The sequence below is a fragment of the Cetorhinus maximus genome, chromosome 3, assembly GCF_964194155.1.
Source record: "Cetorhinus maximus chromosome 3, sCetMax3.hap1.1, whole genome shotgun sequence".
NCBI classification, from domain to species: domain Eukaryota; kingdom Metazoa; phylum Chordata; class Chondrichthyes; order Lamniformes; family Cetorhinidae; genus Cetorhinus; species Cetorhinus maximus.
The window spans coordinates 87,929,131-87,946,864 of NC_135881.1; the positions used below are offsets into that span (position 1 = coordinate 87,929,131).

At 45.3% G+C, this 17,734-nt stretch overlaps 1 protein-coding gene across 1 annotated transcript in view; it reads right to left on the reverse strand.

The window, feature by feature from the left end:
• LOC144678766 (ATP-binding cassette sub-family A member 13-like) overlaps positions 1 to 17,734 on the reverse strand; it is a 222,462-nt gene that overhangs the window by 48,455 nt on the left and 156,273 nt on the right. Inside the window, exons 31-32 of the mRNA XM_078538645.1 lie at positions 2,343 to 2,451; positions 436 to 490 (exon numbers count right to left, since the gene is read on the reverse strand). Coding sequence (XP_078394771.1) covers positions 436 to 490; positions 2,343 to 2,451 — 164 coding nt within the window. The remainder of the gene's footprint in view (positions 1 to 435; positions 491 to 2,342; positions 2,452 to 17,734) is intronic.

A 17,734-nucleotide genomic window follows, 5' to 3' on the forward strand; every position in this document is an offset into this window, starting at 1 on the left:
ACAGTACTGGTGCACAGAGGCAGGCCTTCTGCCCAGCCAGCCTCCACACCTGGCATTGTACGCACTTGTTCTGGGGGCGCCCAGGCCAACTCAAAACATAGCTCGCAAACCCGGAACAAATATCTGACAGTCAGTCATCAGACAGTCTTAGATGTTGTGTTTGCGGAGCCGGGATTTCTGCCGACTCTGTGCATCCAACACGCAAACGAAAATCTAGGTCTTAACAAGGTGATACTATGAGCATTAGTAAAGACTCCCATTTACAGGTATCACACGGGACACCTGTGATATATACTCAGAAAGTCAGCAGTTCATTGCAAATCATAAATATTAATACTCTGAGACTTATGCATTATTTAGAATGTACTGAACAAAATTTCCCTTTGTATGATACTTATCAACAGATTGCATTGCAGGGTATTTAAAACAACTTACATTTTGTCACCATCCGGAAGAGATCCTCGATAAGGATGACTGTACACTGTAATTCCTAACAAAGAAGAATATATGGACATAAAATTCACATATATAATGAGACGTACTTGACCAATGAAAACATTCGGATTGGAAGATGAATTGACAAACTGAAATAACGGGGTCAAAACCATAGTCAGTACTCAAGCAATGGGTTACAGATTGAATCCTCAGCCATACATTTCCATTGAGGGAGATATGCGTTAGGCTGCTCAGAAATGTTCCTGAGTATGTTTCAAAACAGGAACAGTGGAGATGTGGAATCAGATCAATCATGGCCTCTTAATCATAGAATGTAGTGAATCCATAAAAAATATAAAATGGACAAAATTAGAGCAGAATCTATCTTCAAAATGAAAAAAAGAATTATTTCTTCCTTGATTTTCTTCTCACCCTTCAATTAAAGACTTCAATTCCTTGCTGGTATGCCATCCCAAAGGTGCCAGTCATCCTTCCAGTACCCCCTCCAATTGCCAGTTTCACTGGCAAGTGAATGTTGTTTTTTTGTTCTGATAGCCCTATAGTTAAAATTGAGCCCATTGCTGTTATTACCTTCATTGATATATGCATAATTCCAGCAGGGATTGTTAGATAGTGATCAGGTGTTGATACCCAGCTATTTTTCCACATTCTAGCAGAGAGATGTTGAGCCATTTTTGGTAATGTCACTGGCATCCCAATGAATTCAACTAATTCAATACAGGTTAGGGTCAGTAAGATACACTGCCAACTCCCACCCATATTTCTGCTCTGCATTTTGAGTTCACCACTCCAGGACAAACAATTACTGTGTTGCTACAGCAAATTAAACAGATTGGCCACCAACTGTTTGATAAGGAAATGTACTAGAAGTTCAGAGTGACAAAAGGGATCCAGAGTCCTGCTTCAATTATCCTTATGGTGACAGACAGTAAGCAGTATGAGTGAACAAGGGTAACATATTACTGACCTCACCATTGACACAGACTGGCTTTTGTCAACAAAGAAGTTTGAACACTTCTTGCATTCAACCATTATTTCAAGACAATAAAGCTGAGGTAGACATTAAGAGTGATAGAATGGTCCAGCAAACCCTACCTTTCCACTATCATATACATGCAGCTGGACGGGTCAGCAGTAAACATTGCAGATCAGCCCTACCAAGGGCTGAAGAAATAAATGTGGATACTTTTACAGGCAAACCTCTGCCATCACATTTCCCTACATTGTCTAGTCAAGACCATCTAAAATTGGCAGTTTTCAAAAGAAAAAATCACCTCAAGACAGACTTTAAAAAAACCTGTTGTGTAATTTATAAATGCTGCACTTCTTGAGAAACATTTATTACAGGCCAAATTTGTTAGGAAATTTCCTATCTGGACAAAAATTAATCAAGCAATATAATACCAAAGAACAAAAAACAGATGTTACATAAGGCATCATTCTATGATTTGGGAGGCTTCGAGGAACATTGCTCTTGTGCATCCTCTCCTCCCTTTGACCTACAATTGATCTCTGTACCTACAGCCGTCTAGGCCCCATGCTCTGGAATTGCCTTCCTAAACTCCTGTGCCATTCCATCACCTTCTCCCATCCTTTAAGACCTTTCTGAAAGCTCACCTCTTTGACCAAGCTTTGAATCACCCATTCTAATACCTCCTCCTTTAACTTGGCATTCAATCTTTTTAATATGGCTATGAAGTGCCTTGGCACATTATTTTCTATGTTAAAGACACTATATAAATGCAAGTTGTTGCAATAAATAAAATATACTGCAGCAGATAAGCTATTATACTATAGCAATAGTTCATAGTGCAACCTAAAACCCAATTGAGAATGTATATATTTTGCCAACATTATCCCTTCAGACATGCTTTTATTCTTCATACCGTATTGTGTCCAGTCAGTGCCTGGTGGTAGGTTGGCCCAGAGAATGAAGTTATTGAGCTGGTTCAGGTAGGCTGGTTCTGAGTGATGGCTCTTTTGATTGTACCATACCTATGAGTAAATGGTAAGTATCAGTAATAATATTATATGTTTCATGGATGTGGTTCTATTCTTAATAGTACAAAAACAAATACTTAATAAACATAAATAAAAATAAATTTCCAATCACCTGGTCATGTGCCACAAGATGGTTCTCAGGGCCTTGAACTCCCTCACCTCACAGATGTAGTGTGTTGAATTAGGTGATTTGAAACTCTAAAGGTAGGTGCAATATGTTTTGTGATAAGATGCATATTTATCTTTAAGGGTCTGCATTTCAAACTGCTGTCAATCACTGCCACTGATGCAATAAGTAATGTATTAATCCCATGTCTTGAATTCAGTCTCCAAGCAGTAGGAGTAGAGATCGGATGTACTATACTTAGCTCCTAGTTAACATCATTTGTCTCTAATCTTATCTTCAAATCAAGAATCCACATTCATATTTTGCCAATTCTTGTTGTATGATTGGTTTGGTTATGTCAAAGAGAAGAACTTAACATGATGGCAGCATGGTTTTTGATTTGATTTGGAAATGTACAAGCCTCAACTCTTCATACTCAGTAGAAGAAAAGAACTGATGTGAAAGTGAAACAACTATCAAGCCTCACCTTGTGTATGCGATTCTTCAGCTCTGTAGGAATCCTACACACCATTCCTTTGTTCTGGGATCATACCTCACTTCATGCAGCAGGTATCGGGTCCCAGTAAGATTGTTTGAATTTGGTAGAGCTAAATCAGTATAAGTCTACCTGATGTGAAGTTTAAGCAGGAACAGAAATTAAATATCTGACTCTGGAAAATTGAACATTTAGCACAATTTACAGACAGGAGAGACTCCATTATTGCTGCTTCCTATCTCTACAGGAGGTCTGAGGAAGTTAAAATAATGCAGACTGGGCTGGGAAGAAAAATGACCATCCAATAACAGTTCCTAACAGTCAGAAGAAGCCTTTAAAAAAGCTTTCTTCACTTTTTATTTTATTTTAGAAGTCTGCAGTTCCTATTCATGTCTAAAATCACTGGTTTGTGGGTACAGCTTCAGTTAACCCAGGAAAAATCAGAGAGAGCTCATCGGCACCACCACTGCAGTCAGGCAGTAACCTATGCCCAAGTAAGGCTGTGGCCACTAAAGTACTGCAACTCAGAACTAAGTTAAGCTCAGAGCTGTAAAAGAAAATCTGAAGTTTTCAGAAAGCACTAAAAATGCTGCAAAAAGCTAGAAGATGACCACAAAATTTTCAACGTTTAGTTTGAAGACAATGGATCTCCAATCTTAGTTTACCTTTGCCCAACATGTCAAGCTGTGTTTTCTGGACTTCAATATTTCCAAACCAGACAGTCAGGCCATTAAAATTAAACTTTCTATAGGCAATAAAGGCCTCCACAGACTGAACATGTCAGAACTATCTGACAAGCATCTTAAAAACCCAGAAAAAAATATGGTTAACATTCAAAGACTAATTACAAGTGAAGCTCAACTTCTGAATACTCCATCTGGAATTCATGTCCTTTAGGCAATAACCAACAGAGACCATTGAATATTTACATATGGAGATGCAGATACAAGGTTTGTGACTGTGATTTCACGGCAGCAGAGCTAGCTGACAGAATAGTTGAGTTTGTGATAGCATCTACCCCAACAGGAGTACTCCAAAAAGAGCTCTCAGAACAACCCAAAGGTTACACCAAGGAAACACTGCTGAAAAGTGGGCGCAAGTATGAAGCTATGATACAGGGTAGACAGAGGTGACAGGCTATGCATAATTTGGCCACCATTAGCACAATAGCCAATACAGGCAAGCCTAGTAAGCAATGTAGTTGGTACGGGCTCAGACACGCACCCAGAAATTGCCCAGCTTTTAACGGTCTATGCAAGGCATGTGGCACCGGAGGACACTGGAAGCACCAATGCAGAATACAAAGGCCAGAACAAGTAGTTCGATGTCATGAGAATCCACAGCCAAAAGCTGGACAGATAATGAGGATGACCAGAACATTGATATATAAAGTGGGCTGACATTCAGCATGGTGAACACCAAAGAATGTACTGGCATGGTAGGTAGCTACAGAAGCCTTTGCCACCATCTAGATTATGCCTACAAATGTAGGTCAGCATAACCTATATGCAAACCTGGATACTTGTACAGTTGTAAACATCCTTCCACTTGTACACCAGAATGTATGTACCCACAGAAGTGGCAAGCGATTATTCAACCAAACGCTGCCAAAGTCACCAAGTACAATGACTCATAGATTCTATCCTTGGGATCCATTAAACTCTAGTGTCACTATGCCAACTCACCCTAGTTACCCTAGATATTTTATGCCGTGGACACCATGGGTCCAATGACTGCAGATCTACCGGCATGCATGGACCTGCCTTGGTCACCATTCATGGTATCGCCAAGTCAATATCGAAGACCATAGACCACAGCAAACTCCAGGCTTACATTGGGAGACCAGCTAACTCTGCAATGCAGATCATCTGTCAATAGTTCAAATCGAATACGTGTGCCCATTCTGAGCATACAAGCTTCATCGTGCTGCAGAATAAATGTGTAATTACTACTTAGCAGACAAGTGCGGACAAACATTCCTAGTCATCACTTGTCAATACTCCCAGGAGTAGGGGATGCATTACTCGAAAAGCAAGAGAAGATGAAAGATGCTCAAGAATGGCATGCGAGTAACATATTACCCAACTTGAACATTGGAGAAAGAGTTCAAGTACAACACCCAATTGATGTTACATGGAATCCTGGAGAAATTGTCAGCATATGCCCAGAACCAAGATTACATCAAGTATGAACACTGAATGGCATGACAGTGCGATGAAACAGGTGCCAGATCAGAACAATACCACAACCAGACACACCCGTAATCATATTGCAAACAGAACATGGTATAAGACTCACTACAAACACAGCACCCCTAACCAGCATTCTGAAAACGTGCAACAGCCTCCAGCAAAGATCACCGTAATTAAGTATGAACAGATAAGCAAACCGCCGATATGTTTCAGAGACTTGCAACTTTATTGCTCTGTGCTAAAGTACATTCAGACACAATGTTATTTTATCTTGCTGTCATGTAAATAGTTTGATTCTTTAAAAATAAACCTACAGTTAGAAAAAAGGGGCACATTGTGACATGATGTATATGTACCTTTAAGGAAGCATATCTCAAACTGCAGTCAATCACTACCACTGACAGGGTGTGATGTATTAGTCCCATGACTTCTATTCAGTCTAGGAGCAGTGGTAGAGATCCTCTAGTTAACATTATTTATAAATGGTCTTATGGGCCAGAATTTTCTGGGCCTGCCTGCCGGTGGGACCTTCCGGTCCCACCAAAGTTAATGGACTTTTGGCTGGCTCGCCACACCCGCTGTGGCAGGACCCACCTTGGCTGGGCTGGAAAACCCTGGCCATTTTCTTATCTTCAAATAAAGAACCCACATTATTGTTTCACTAACCCTTGTTGTATGATTGGTACATTTATGTCGAAGTGAAGAATATAACAATATGTTAGTTTTATGATCTGCAATAGCCCTGTGAAGAGGGTAATTCATGTGCTGAGATTTCCTCCAGTTCCTTGCCATTGATAGAAGCACAGCAAACATATACCTTACTAAGGAACTTACCAGTACCACCGTGTCTCCAGTCCCTTTAGCACAACCACTAACAGTGTCTATCTGTGCTGCTAATTCAGACATTGTGAAGTACCCATGCTCACTTCTCAATTTTCCGTCCATTGATTTACTTGTAAGAGACTGCTTAAAATCTGCATACTACCAACTGCAACTTTCAAGATCAATCCATTCTTCTAATTTGCATGCTGTCATTCCAATTTGATCTAAATTCCTTCAGAAGCACAAAGGGATAGACTTTTATCCCTGTTTTCATTTATGCTGCAGGAAAAATTTACGCCTACATTCATGAAGCTTTGTCCCGCAGGAGAAGACATGGCTGATCTTCAAGAGCTACCACCTGCGAGGAGAAAGCAATCGCCATTTTGCGTAAGCCACTGGTAGAAGCTTTCAAGCTGTAAAAGTTGATGAACAATTTTGCAACTATACAATTGTGACTGGATGAGGTCTTTATTTTTGGTGGGGTCTTAAAAGGCAGAGTTTCTCCTCAGTGAATCTACTGTTATTGTATGCCATATTAAATGATTCAGTGGTGGTCATTGTTCTATTACCACATACCAATAACTTGCACTCCATCCTCAAGCAAATCATTCCCAGTCAAATGTAGCTAATGCAGTAGAGGAAGTGGTGCTAATCTGCTGCCAGCCCAAACATCACCAACCACCACTCAATAATTCCATTACTTCCAAGCACTAGCCCAGGAACAAGCAATCAGGATCATCAGGATAGTGATCAGGAAGGATAGCATAAGGTGCGACAAAGCAAAAAATGATGTAAAGGGGTGGGGGGGGAGTTGATGAAGATGATGATGACTGTTTCTGCACAACATGAATTGGCCAAATGGTTGGGCAAATTGTTACAACCAGTTTTGGACAAGTTTTAAATACACACTGAAGGATTCCTTCACATTTGTGAAGGCCATACAGGACTTGCCTATCGATAGCAATACTACTGTGTCCGTGTGCTCATTTGACTCTACTAGCCAATTCACCAATGTTCCACTTAAGGAAGCCATAGATATTTGCGCTGCAGCACTATATCATGGCGATCTAGACCTGCCACCGTTGCGTGACTCAGTATTCACTGAACTTATGAACTCGGCAACTCGTGCAGTTGAGTTCAATTTTAATGACACTATTTATGATCAAATAAATGGTGTTGCCATGATAGTGCCAGCTCTCGCAATCATCTTTGTTGGGTTCCATGAGAAATGACACCTAACCTCCTACCCTTGCATATTTCCAATATGTGGATGATATGTTTGCTATACTTAAATTCCCCAGCTGCATGTAACAATTTCCTTACATGTCTTAATGAGCTCCAAGCTGTGCTCAAATTCACCTATGAAATGGAGCAGTCAAATGAACTCCCTTTCCTTGACGTACTAGTTGAGAAATCTGTCAGGGGATTCTCTACCATGGTCTACCAAAAGCCTACCTCCACTAATCAATATACATGTTGGGATTTTTACAGTTCCACTTGCTATAAGATTGGTCTTATCGGAAGCCTCGTAAACAGGGCCCAAGGCATTTGCTCACCATGCAAGCTTGATGCTGAAATAGGCGCATCTGAGGCATCCTGCAGGATAATGGCTACACTGATCAGATCATTTTGTGCTGTATATCACGCAAACTCATGAACGGGCCTAAGGCCGTCACTTTCGGCCCTGAAAAGTGCCCAGTCTACCCCAGATTACCCTGGAAGGGTAAGGTATCTCAAAAATTTGATCAACAGGTGAAGCTAGCTGTTTCACGCTGCTACTATACAGTAGCAACACAAGTGGTATTCACCACTAACAGGATGCTGCCATCAAGCCAAAAAGACGCTCTGCCTATCACACAAATGAGTAATGTGGTATATGAATTTCGGCGCCAGTGTTATGCTAGGTATGTAGCCTGTGCATCCCAAAGACTGGCGGATCATATCAAACAGCATGTCCCAGCTGCAATGGGCAAGATACAGGCCATACCCAACCGGCCTGTGCTTGCAAAACTCAAAACACAGTGTTCAACATTAGATGGGATTCCACGATTGGACAACATTTGCTAAATAATCCTCAGTGTGCTCAGAATTATGCTGACAACTAATTTGAGATTGTCAGTTGGGCTTGCAGTGTGGCGCATGTGTGTGTACTGGAAGCTGTATGTATTAATACACAGCGTGCTGTTCTTTGCAGACCGAAATAACATATACACATTGTGCATGTTTCAGCTAAACAAATTTAGTCAGCCATTCACTGGCTCATTCCTCAGAGCAAATGCCTTGACCAATTAGGGTCAAGCTGCCTGGTTTAAATTTCAACAATGCTTGGCAGTTAATTGTCAGCCACCATCACTGGTGCATTCTCCATGGTAACGGCTCTACCAATCATAGTCCACTTGACAACCAATCAGCATTCTCTTCTCAAAGTATAAATTGGTGTGTTCCCCTTATATTGGCATTCTTGCGAAGTGTCCTAATGAGTGCAAGTCAAAAAGCTTCAACGTGTCTTTTTTCAGCAATACCCAAGTTCTGTATTACCAAACAATTATTTTTCACAGAAATTCAGATCTAGTGAATCTTTCTGTCATGTCCAAAATATGTCTGGTGTAGCCAGGTTGCCCTTGTTCCTACAATGGAGAGGCAACCTTCCCTTCTCAAGATAGTGGGAGAAACAAACAATAGCTATCTCAGTTCTATGAAGCTCATTGTTGTTTTTTTATTTGTTCATGGGATGTGAACGTCACTGGCTAGGCCAAGATTTTATTGCCCATCCCCAATTGCCCTTGAGAAGGTGGTGGTGAGCTGCCTTCTTGAGCTGCTGGAGTCTATGTGGTGTAGGCACAACTACAGTGCTGTTAGGGAGGGAGTTCCAGGATTTTGACCCAGCAACAGTGAAGGAACAGCGATATATTTCCAGGATGGTGAGTGGCTTGGAGGGTAGCTTCCAGGTGTTGGTGTTCCCATCTAGCTGCCGTCCTTCTAAATGGTAGTGGTTGTGGGTTTGGAAAATGCTGTCTAAGGAGCCTTGGTGAGTTCCTGCAGTACATCTTGAGGATGGTATGCACTGCTGCCACTGTGTCAGTGATGGAGGGAGTGAATGTTCGTGGATGGGGTGTCAATCAAGAAGGCTGCTTTGTCCTGGATGGTGTCAAACTTTGTGTGTATTGCTGGAGCTGCAGTTAGCAATTACCCTCTGCTTTTCAAACTTTTAGATGGCATGGTTAGCAGATGATACACAAAAGTGAAGCACTATTCAACTGACTGAGTATCATCTACAAATCTGTACATAGTCTCACCCCATTCTATCTCTGTATTGTCCTATAACTTTACATCCCTTTCAGTGTCCTCAGTTCCTTTGACTCTAGGCTGAAGTACTGCTGTACTTAATCTCTGTGCTTTTAAAAGCTTCACTAAAATACATCTCTCCCAACAGGCCTTCAGGAGTCTCTCTTAATTATCTTACAATGTCTCAGTATTAATTCATTTGTTCCACAATGATGAGCCCTGGAATATTTTTCTATGTCAATCTCACTAAATAGAAAAAATAGATAAAGCATAAACAGGTAAAAGGTGAATTCTCCCTCAGGAACCAATGTTCTGAAAAGTTGCATTGGACATGGGAGTAAAAGGTTCTGATCAGTGATGCCTGAAATAGTAATTGAGATTAGGGTTGAATGCCTAGTGTTAGAAAGATTCAACATCAGCCTGAATACATACAAAGCCTCATGAGAGGAGTACAAGCAGTGAGGCTGGAAGCCCAAAGGAGACAGAAAGGATCAAAAGCCAATTTTCATTTTTCAAAATACCTAAGATAGTTCACTTAATTTGAGGTAGCAATTTTTGGCTTTGTTTCACCGTGCATTGATGCACACAGAGGTTAGAGGCAATTTCTGAGCTGTGAAAGGTTCAGATTTTGCAAGTTCTATTTCACATTCTTGATATTTTATGTTGGGGTGAGAAAATGTGAATCAAAGGGGGTGAATTTCCATGTCCATTGTAATTTTGACAGATGTGAATGGAACAAACCTCATGGAAATTCTCTCCCAATTTGTTCAACTCGCCTTGAGTGAATAATAAGACTGAACCTCATAATAAACACAAGGGGCAGAATTTTCTGCTTGACGGGTGGGGGGAGGGGGGAGAGCGGGAACTGGCGCAGACCCGATCGCCGCCCGCAATTGAGTCCACACTATCATTTTACGCGGGTGGGCCAATTAAGACCCGCCCAGCGTAATTGCCAACTCCCGAGGATAGTGGGAGTGGGCGGGCAGCGGTGGGCGTGCACAGACCCCCGGCTCCAATGGCGACCCAGCAGTCTGTTTAAAATGCCTGGCAGCCTTTTGTCGGCTGCTCACAATGGCCAGTTCCAGGGCGCACCAGAGGGGTTCGGGTGAGCAGACCAGGCCAGAGGGAAGGGCAGAGGAGCAGGCCAGGCTGCAGGGTAGGCCAGAGGAGCAGGCCAGGCTGGAGGATAGGCCAGCGGAGCAGGCCAGGCTGCAGGTGGCAGCATGGCGGGAGGTGCTGGTTCCCTAGGATGGGAGGAGGAGGCCCCCCTCACATGACCACTCGTGCCTGGGAGGAGGCGGCGGAGGTCGTGAGCTCCCGTAACGTGGTGCGGCGCACCTGGATCCAGTGCCGCAAGCGCTTCAACAATTTGTTGCATACTGGCAGGGTGAGTACCATGTTGGCATTGGGCATTTAACCCAGCAGGTAGCCTTACCCTCTGAGGCCCCCCCCTCAAGTCTTACTGTCGTCACTGCATTGAATCATGTAGGGTATTTTTCCTTCGCTGGATGGCCAAGCAGATAGTGCACATGTTGAGGTCATCCTGAGTGGGTCATGAGGGGATGAGTTCTCCGCCGTACCATGTGTTGCTCTTAGTCGCACATGACTAGTTTGGGGGCAACCTGCAGGAGATGCAGCTAGGCGCATACTCAGAACTCCAGGACATGTCCTATTCAGGGTGATGAGATGGTGGAAGGGGAGCCTCAAGGTGGCATGGCAAAGAACCATCTGCTGCCCTCTAAGCTGCACATAGTTGCACCTCCTTGCCATGGGAGGAAATACCATGTAGTTCCTAATGTTCCTGATGTGTACGCAGCATGTGTCCAAGGGGGCATTGGGGGGGTGGGGGGGCAGGAGTACCATCTTTGTCTGAGTGATCGACAGCAGTGGGGAGAGGAGGCACTGGAGGCCTGATATGCCCCACTCTGGTTGGTGTGTGGCATGTGCGTGCAGAGTCCATGTGCAACTTGCCCTAATGAATGGTCTTCTCTCTTTCTCAGGAGAAGAATGCTCATAATGCCTCCGAGCATGTGAGGACTGGAGGCGGCCAGGTACGCCTCTCCATATTAACCCGGTTTGAGCAGGAGACCCTTGAGCTGGAGAGGTGGCATACACCCAGGTCTACTGGTGTCGCTGAGGCTGGGGTGGCACGGCCAGGTATTTAAGGCCAACAGTGAGGTCCGCATTGTCCTCCCAACAGCCATAACACTGATAATCGTTAAACTAGTTATTGTTGCAACATTGCTGTGTCATAGAGTCATACAGTCATAGAGGTCTACAGCACAGAGCAAAGCCCTTCGGCCCATCGAGTCTGCGCTAGTCAAACAAGTACCTAATTATTCTAATTCCATTTTCCAGCACTAGGCTCCATTGCCTTGTATGCCATGGCATCGCAAGGGCACATCCAAATGCTTCTTAAATGTTATAAGGGTTTCTGCCTTTACCACCCTTTCAGGCAGTGAGTTCCAGATTCCCACCACCCTCTGGGTGAAAAAAATTTTTCCTCGCATCCCCTCTAAATCTCCTGCCCCTTATCTTAAATCTATGCCCCCTGGTTATTGACCCCTCTACCAAGGGGAAAAGTTCCTTCCCGTCTACCCTATCTATGCCCCTCATAATTTTATACACCTCAATCATGTCCCCCTTCAATCTCCTCTGCTCCAGGGAAAATAACCCCAGTCTATCTAATCTCTCCTCATAACTAAAACTCTCCAGCCCAGGCAACATGCCGGTAAATCTCCTCTGCACTCTCTCTAGTGCAATCACATACCTCCCATAATGCGGATTCCAGAACAGCACGCAATACTCTAGCTGTGGCCTAACCAGCGTTTTATACAGTTCCAGCATAACTTCCCTGTTCTTATATTCTATGCATCAACTAATAAAGGCAAGTATCCCATATGCCTTCTTAACCACCTTATCTACCCGTCCCGCTACCTTAAGGGACCGGTGGACATGCATACCAAGGTCCTTCTGATCCTCGTTACTTCCCAGGGTCCTACCATTCATCATGTATTCCCGTGCCTTTTTTGTCCTGTCCAAGTGCATCATCTCACACTTATCTGGATTAAATTCCATTTGCCACTGATCAGCCCATCTGACCAGCCCGTCTATATCCTCTTGTAATCTAAGGGTATCCTCTTCTTTATTTACCACCCCACCAATTTTCATGTCAATTGGCTCTGGAAGGTTGAGCGCATAATGAGCCAGGGGAACAGGGATGATGTTTATCAGTGTGTGCACGCTAACTGATCTACTGTCCTTGTTCTCCCTTTCAGCATCATCAGAGCACAGCCGGGAGGAGGAGCAGCAGAGGCCCCCTCTCACACCTGAGGGGCCTGAAGTCTCACCAGCGTCACACCATTTCTGTGAGGCAGGCACCAGCGCAGATACTAGCACCTCGGTGGGAATTCGAACATCGGCTAATGACCCAGGACACAGTGGTGAAGGCACTTCACAGTCGCTGGAGGAGCTGGCAGAGACAGAGAGTGCCCATGGCACCAGCAGTTGGAGGACTGCAGGGGACCAGGCACATGCTCAGTTGGTGACTGAAGATGTGCCTCTGGAGTCGTCCGCAACGCAGCAGCTGCAGGAAATGCGGCCAGGTGTGCAGGATCATCTGGGGGAGATACATGAGGCTATGCTTGGCTTGGTCTCCGTGGTGGAGGAGTCTACGCGGACGCTCGCCGCAGCAATGAGCCACATGTCCGAGCGCCATGCGTCCTCCATGGAGAGAATGGCAACTCTCCTGGACATCCTACTCCAGGAGACCCGCCAGGTCTTTCTTGGGATGCGCTCTGACCAGCAAGCCCTCACATTGGCAATGAGCTCAGCTGGTCATTGCCAGTGTGGGAGATGGTGTGGGCATCAAGCTTCCCAGCTCATTGACCAGCCATCCATGGTGAGCAGGGAGGTTTGAGGTGACCTCACACTGGTGCAGCAGCTGCCTGTTGTCTCTGTGGGCTCCTCTCAGGGCACTCTGGATCCGGCCCTCTCCCAGTGACTGTATCATCCGGTGAGGCTGTGACGACGGGAGATGCCACCTTTGGAACAGGCAGCTCCCTCCCAGGCAGGGCCAGCACAGGCTCCAAAGGCCAGAGGACAACCGCCAAGGTCATCAAGGCCAACAGGACAGCAGAGTCAGCAGGCTGTCTCAGATGCCACTCCGAGCGATGGGGCAGCACCAAGGCGTAGCACCCGGAAACGAAAGCATAAGGCACCTTAGACACACCATGGGCTTATCACTGGTGCTTTTGTGTTGGCCCAAGATTAGGTCCTTATGATTTATTTTTGATTGTTTACACTAGTGTTTATTAATTGTGAGAATTTCTGAATCACACATTAAATGCCAGATGTGTGACCATGGCTGAGGGTAGCTCTTTTCCTAAACATACACATGCAGAAGTGTTGTGAGTGTTTCTTTGGACATTCAACTTTATGTACAAGGCCCCTTAGTTCCTGCTGTTGGCCTGGCAGATTTTACACTTAGGTGTCGAGTATCGAGGCGCCTGGCAAGGTTGGTCCTGGTGATCCATTTGTGTTGTGCTCGCTGAAGGTCCGTTGGATTAAAGCATACCAGGTGTCCTTGCCTCCTTGGAGTAGTCCGGGTCAACGTCTACCCCCTCAGCCTTTCCCTGTGCATGCAAATCCTCGGAATCACTTCTGGACTCATCGTGAGCAGCCGCAGACACTGTGTCAACGTCTTCATCTTCCCCTGCGTCCCCCCTTTTCCAGCGCAAGATTGTGGAGAGTGCAGCATGCAATCAATATCAGCGACACACGATCTGGGGGATACTGGAGTGCACTCCCTGAGTGGTCCAGGCATCTGAAGCACATCTTGAGAAGACCAATGGTTCTCTCCACCACAGCCTCGTGGAGGCGTGGCTCCTATTGTACCGCTGCTCAGCTTCTGTTCTTGGATAGTGGAGAGACGTCACGAGCCACCTTCTGAGGGGATAACCCTTGTCACCCAGCAGCCATCTATCAAGCCGGGCTGGAGTGCTGAAGAGCCCCGGCACCTCCTGAGGATGTAAGCATAGTCAGAGCTGCCTGGGTACTCACCTGCTGGTGCCTTGTTGGCCACATGTGTGCAGTCTATTGCACCCTGGATGCGGGGGAAGCCAGCAATGGCCATGAAGCCTCTGGCTCGCTGTGTCTGTCATGCCTGGTCCCAGCGGAAGTGGATGAAGGTCAATACACGCCTGAACAGAGCATCTGTGACCTGCTTGACACAAGTGTGTACAGCTGATTGGGAGACACCACAAAGATCACCCACCGAGCCCTGGGATGAGCCAGAAGGATAGAATTTGAGGGCAGCTGTGATCTTCAGAGCCACTGGCATGGGGTTTTCGCCCACAGAGTTAGGGGAGATCTCAGGCCCAATCATCTGACAGATATAGTTGACCGTCTCCCTTGACAGTCGGAGCCTCCTTCGGCACTGCACCCCAAACATATTGAGGTAGCTGTTTCGCTGCCTGTATACCCTGGCAGCAGGATAATGGCGTCTTCTGCGGTCCCTTCCGCCTTGGTCTACCTCTTGGCCCTGCGCCCCTTGTGCCTGCACCTGTCCTCCCGAAGGTGGCCCCTAGAGGCTGAATGTGCACTCCTGGCCTCCTCCCCCTTCTAGCCCTCCCTTCCTCCTCAGAGGTGGTGGCTCCAGTGGACAGATCAGATCCCATACCCAGGCTGAGGGAAGGCTTCATGAAAGCTACAGGCCCGCAAAAGATTCCTCACTGCAGGGTGCTGACCTGAAGGTTAAGAGTCAAAAAGCAGCTGGGATGCGTTCTGAAGTACTGCAGATCATATAGGCAAGTTTGAAAAACTTTCACCAATAAATACTTCACAGAGCAGATTCACAACCCCACTGAGCCCTCTTATCCTGCCAGTGGATGAGGTTAATACAAATGTCTCCTACCCGCCTGCCCATTGTGCCCGTGTGCCGACCCAATGATCACACGGGCGCCGAAAAATCGGTGTCAATTGAAGACTAAAGGGGCTTAACTGGCCCCTTAATTAATGACGGGCGCGCATCGGACTTCATCGCCCGCCCGCCCAGCGAAATATCGCAATGGTGCGCAGTGACGTCGGGACACTCGCCCGACGCCATCGCGCGTCATTTTAGGTGCGGACGTGTGGGCCCCCCCCAGACGTCAAACGGAAAATTCTGCCCAAGAGGGGAATTTTCAAAAATCTGTAGCACCACCAGAAATGGATCAGGACAGAATTTCCCCCTGTCAGTCCAGGTTCGCTATGGCACCAACATATTTTCCTGGCTCAGGCTTTATTTCTTATTCAGGACAGACTTCCAATCTACCCAGGAAGATCACCACTGTTTTAAAGGAAAATGTTATCATGCTGCAACAGGATATTGAGAGCGACATTTAATAAATCTGGAATAAAATTAATGATGATCATGAAACAACTGGATTGTCATAAAAAAACCATCTAGTTTATTTCAGAAGAGGAAATCTGCTGTCCTTACCTGGTCTGGCCTACATGCGATCCCAAGCCCACAGCAATGTGGTTGATTTTTAGCTGCTCTCTGAAAAGGCCTAACAAGTTGCACAGTTGTATCAAACCACTACGGATAAGTCAAATAAGAATAGAACCGGATGGACCACATGGCAATCTAGGTACTGGAAATGACAAAGGAACACACTGTCCAGTTGATGCTGCAAAGCTCTCCTTATTAACATCTGGGTATGTGTCCCCAAAATTAGGAGAGCTGTCCCACAGACTAGTCAAGCAACAGTCTGACATAGTCATACATATCAAATCATACCTTACAGACAATGTCCAAGACTCCTCCATCACCACCCTTGGACAACGCCTGTTTCACCAGCAGGACAGACACAGCAGAGATGGTGACACACTAATATACAGCTGGGAGGGAGTGACCCTGGGAGTCCTCTATATTGACTCCAGAGATATGAAATCTCAAGGCATCATCTCAAATACGGGCAAGGAAATCTCCTGCTGATTACCACCTACTGCCCTCCTTCAGCCGATGAATCGGTGCTCCTCCATGTTGAATACCGCTTGGAAGAAGCAGTGAAGGCAGCAAGGGTACAAAATGTACACTGTATTGGGGACTTTAACGTTCATCAAAAAGTGGCTCAGTCGCATCATTACTGGCCCAGCTGGCTGAGTCCTGAAGGACATACCTGTTAGACTGGGCCTGCGGTAGGTAGTGAGAAAACCAAAGGGAGAGTAAATCCTACTTGGCCTCATTCTCACAAATCTACCTATCTGTTATGACACAGCCGATGGTAAATGCTGAGTTGTTCAAATCCCAGAGCAAAACTTGAAACAACTGTCATTACCAATTTTTTACAATTTGTATGTTTCAAGGTGCAGGCTTTGAATTCAGTTATAATAAGACCACAGAGTCTCAAAAAGTTTTATAAAACTAAATTAAACATTTATTAATTTAAAAATTGTAAGCACATCCATATGTCTACAAATTACTACTGTAATAACTTCTAAAAATCCCCTAATTAATCTTACTCAGTTACACCTCTGTTAAGGCAACAGTAAAACACATAGGGCTGAATCTTCTGGATGGCGTGCTGGGGCGGGCCCAACACGCCAATGCGTAAAATGACACGTGATAACATCGGGCATGCGTCCCAACGTCATAGCGCATCATCTCAATATTTCATTCAGCGGGCACATGCCAGAGGTGGCTGTGTACCTGCCGAAATGTCAATACCCTATTAAGGCGATTAAAAAAGTAATTAAACTAGTTACAAATGCTGCCGATCCAACCTTAAGGTTAGCGGACAGGTGAAAAGCCCAGGCGGCCTTCGCATTTTTCAGGAAGCCTCATCCACAGGCAAGATGAGGTTTCCTGAAGCTTTTATAAAATAAATAAATAAATTTTCCAAACTTCACAAACATGTCCCAGCTCATGTGACACTGTCACATGAGGGGACATGTTTAAATAAATTATTACTTTATTTATTAAAAAGTTTCATAATCCATTCAATCTCCTTGAGGCAGCTCTGTGCCTCAGGGAGATTTCTGCACTCCTTCGTGCGCATGCGCAAAAAAGCGCAGGCCCCTACTATCCCTCCTCCCCCCGCCCACACAGGTAGCTCTGAATGCTACTGGCCACGCATTATGCTGGGCAGGCCTTAGCTGGCCCGCCCGCGTAAAATGGCAGTGTGCAGCCGATCGCGGGTGGCGATCGGCTCCGCGCCCACCCCTGCCCATTCCCGTCCAGCCTGCCCGCCATAGGAAAAATTATCCCCATAGATTTAAACAGGTCCCTGGAAAAGCACACGCTGGACAGTCAAATTCAAACTGAGTTTCGTTCAGCTCTAGGTCCTTGAAGATGGGGGCTTGAGGCTTACAAGCTGGAGGTTTTAGATCTTA